General features: G+C 36.7%; 1 protein-coding gene across 1 annotated transcript in view; it reads left to right on the top strand.

Annotated features, from left to right (window-relative positions):
• Window positions 1-4089, top strand: part of LOC100949595 (C-type lectin domain family 4 member D) — a 9449-nt gene that overhangs the window by 1911 nt on the left and 3449 nt on the right. Inside the window, exon 2 of the mRNA XM_003796463.1 lies at window positions 664-756. Within this exon, the coding sequence (XP_003796511.1) occupies window positions 664-756 (93 nt within the window). The remainder of the gene's footprint in view (window positions 1-663; window positions 757-4089) is intronic.

Here is a 4089-nt window from a genome sequence, read left to right on the forward strand (position 1 = left end):
GAAAAAATAAGAATTGATCAGTGCTACTAAATTGATCCTTGTAAAAGCCATTTCTAATTTACAGTCTCAGCAACAACATTTATTTCCTCACTGACAGTGCTTATTATCCCTCAGCCTGCAACATTGCACATTTTTAATTTACTTCTGATATGGAAAAACTATACCACAATCTTTTAGTTTATAGCTCCCTGATTAAACATACTTTTGTTTAATGGCTGTTTATAATTTCAAGGAACTAAATTTTCATCAAATTTCCTGCTCAAAGTTTTGCTCAGTTATCAAGTTGATTTTTGAAATTCTGTGTACATTCTGGATATTATGACAAGACTCTTTTTCCATGTGTTCCTTGTCTTTTAATATTGTTTATGTTACGTATGTTTGATTTTTATGTACCCAAATTATTAATTTGTTATGGCTTTGATTTTTTGTCTTGCTTATGACAGCCTTCCTTATTTCAAAATTATAAAAAAAAATTTACATTCTTCTTACTAATTTGTTTTTCAGTAAGCTTTAAAATTGCTTCATTTAGAGGAAACATTTTCGCTCTCCTCTAGGTTTAAAATATTTTGGATGCTTTCATATTTAGCTTGCTTCTTGGTAGAATTGGTGTACCTAGCCTGTGGCTAAGAGAAGTTAACCTCTTTATTTTTCTTTTTGTCCTAATTGAAGGAGGTGAGCCTTCCCAGCTGATACCTTGGGCTGTTGCTATTGTTTGCATTTCACTTCTTGGGGCCTGTTTTATTGCTAGTTGTCTGGGTAAGTTGTTAGCCAAAGTGCCACTCTTCTTGAATTATTTTCCCAAACAACTTTCATAAAGTTGCTGTAAGCCTTAGCTGTCTTGATTTTCCCAACACAATCTCCAACAATATGCCTTGGAGATGTTTTATGCTAGTACATACCGCTATACATGATTCAGTGTCAATCTATAATGCCTTCAGTGTCCTGGATTTAAAATTCAAAGTTGTATACTTAACCTTCCATTTTTTTGAGAGTGTTGCTTTACATCAGGGGATAAAAGATGGAATTTAGATCATTTTCTGTATACGTAAAATTCGATTAGTATGTTAATTTGTTTTTACACTACTATAAAGAAATGCCCAAGGTTGGGTAATTTATGAAGAAAAGAGGTTTATTTGGCTCAGGGCTCTCATTGTACAAGCATGGCACCAGTGTCTACTTATGGTAAGGTTTTAGGGATCTTTCAGTCAGGAAGGAAGGAGAAGGAGGAAAAGGTGTGTCACATGGAGAGATCAGGAGCAAGAGAGGCAGAAGGAAGTGCCACCCTCAGTTAAACAACCTAATAAAGTAAGAACATACTCATTATCAGAGGGAGGGCATGAAGCCATTCCTGCAGGATCTTTCTCCTTGGCCAAAACACTTCCCACCAGGCTGTACCTCCAACACAGGGAATCAAATTTTAACATGACATTTGGAGGGGCCAAACATCCAAACCTTAGTGATGAGCATAGCAAATTATCCCGTATTTTGGACTGGTATTACAAAGTGCTATGTTTTATGAGCCAAGAGTAAGCAGCAAAAAAAAGCAAGTCTCAGACAGACTGGCTTTAAAAAGAACAAGGTTGGAACACTTGTTCTTATTTCTTTTGTCTGTTTGAAACTCTTTGTTGAGGTTTTATTAACATACAAAAAGCTGCACATATTTAGTGTCTATATCTCAAGTTTAGGAATAAGTCTACACTCCTGAAGCCATCACCACCATCAAAATGATAGGAATGCATTCTTCCTGATTTCAGAATCTAAAATAAAGTTATTATAACTTCAGTACTGTGGTATAGGTATAAGACAAATGGACAGGAGGAAAATTATAAAAATATCACCTTACCCTTGTTAGAATGGTTTTTACTAACAAGTCCAAAAAAGATAGATGCTGGAAGGGATGTAGAGAGGAGGGAACTCTTACATATTCTTGGTGGGATGACAAATTAGTACACATTTTTTGGAAAACAGTATGGCAATATCTCAAATAACTAAAATCATTTTTATACCGACCATTTGATCCAGCAATCCTATTACTGGGTATATATCCAAAGGAAAAGAAGGCTTTCTATCAAAAGGACACCTGCACTTGAATGTTTATTGCAGCATAATTCGTAATTTCAAGGATGTGAAATCAACCCAAGTGCCCACAGATTCATGAGTGCGTTAATAAGATGTGGTGTGTATAAATATTCTATGGAATACTACTCAGCCACAAAAGAGGATAACTTAATGGCTTTTGCAATCATTTGGATGGAACTAGAGATTATTCTCCTAAGGGAAGTATCTCAGGAATGGAAAAACATACCCCATATATATTCACTATTAAGTTGGAACTAACAAATTAGCACACATGGGTGCAGAGGGAAGTAAAACTTAGTGGAAGACAAGCAGAGAAAGAGGCGAGGGGCAAAAGATAGATAGAATCTATCACCTATAGATAAAGTGAACACTGGGTGATGTATACACCTATAGCCATTACTCAATACTACAAAGCTACCCATGTAACCAAAATCATTTGTATTCCCTAATATTTTGAAATTTAAAAAAAAGTACCAAATAAGCACAACAGAAAAGAATAAATGGAATGTGTAACAAATGCACACAAAAGGGTCAATCTCATTAGTTATCAGGGAAATCAAATGCAACTTACAATGAGATGCCATTGCAAACATTACAGAATAGCAAATGCTAGAACTTTGTGAGGCCAAAGTGGGAGGATCAAGAGTTCAAGACCAGACTGAGCAAAGTGAGGTCCCATCTCTACTGAAAATAGAAAAATTAGTCGGGCATCATGGCAGGTGCCTGTAGTCCCAGCTACTGGGGAGGCTGAGGCAGGAGGATCACTTGAACCTAGGAGTTTGAGGTTACTATGAGGTAGGCTGACACCATTGCACTCTAGTCTGGGGCAACAGAGTGAGACTCTAAGAAAAAAAGGGTATGGTGCTACCAAATATTGATAATGCTGTGGGGCAACTGCCCTTATAATGAATTGCAACTGGTGGGAAATTTGGAAAAGTTCACTGGTATCATAGTTTTCAATATGCATAGCCTATTACCAGCAATTCCACTCCTAGATCTGTATCCTACAGAAATGCCTGCATGTGTTCTAGGTTGCATGGTCAAAAATGCTCAGGGTAGCATAGTTCACAATAGCCAGATACTGGAAACAATGCATATATACACCAGAAGTAGATTAGGTAAATATGTTTTATTTCACAAAGGCAATAGATCACTTTCTAGCAATGAAAATGGATGAATTACAGATACATGCAACGACCTGGATAAATTCCAGAAACAATGCTGAGCAGAAGATAGAACCAGAATACATACCAGATGATTGCATTGATAGAAAGTTCACAAGCAAGCAAATCTGATCTCCATGGTTTTGGGATATGTTATTAAGTGGTATAATTGTGAGGAGTGTTACTTTAAAAGCCACAAAATTTTTACATTCAAGGGGGAAAAAAGGTTGCATTTGGGATGTGAAGGCTACTTGGGGTGTTGATAATATTCTGTTTCTTGAGCTGGGTAGTTATTTCCTGGAGAGTTCACTTTACAATAATTTGCTAAACTATGCATTTATGTTTTTCACTTTTTTGCATTTGGTTATATTTTAAAGTAAAAACATTTTTTAAAAAAGTGTACAGCTTATAAATCTTTGACGAACTATCCTAGTGCTCACAAAAATTCCTCACTCTAACACAAATTTTGATAGAAATATATGCTTAAAAGCATGTGTACACAAAAGTTTGCAAAATTACTACTATGAAGCACAAAATTAACAACATGATAATAAAAATACAATATTAATTTTCAACAGTTTCAACCAACTAGAGCTGGAGCTAGAACAAAAGAACTACATAGGAAGAAAAGAGAATGCGAGAGCCTCACCTATTAAGATAAGAGAAAGGGGCTCGGCACCTATGGCTCAAGTGGCTAAGGCACCAGCCACATACACCTAAGGTGGCAGGTTCGATCCAGCCTGGGCCCGCCAAACAACAATGATGGCTGCAACCAAAACATAGCCGGGCGTTGTGGCAGGCGCCTGTGGTCCCAGCTACTTGGGAGGCTGAGGCAGGAGACTCGCTT

Source organism: Otolemur garnettii, unplaced genomic scaffold (genome assembly GCF_000181295.1).
Source record: "Otolemur garnettii isolate 467f Iridium unplaced genomic scaffold, OtoGar3 scaffold00104, whole genome shotgun sequence".
Lineage (NCBI taxonomy): Eukaryota > Metazoa > Chordata > Mammalia > Primates > Galagidae > Otolemur > Otolemur garnettii.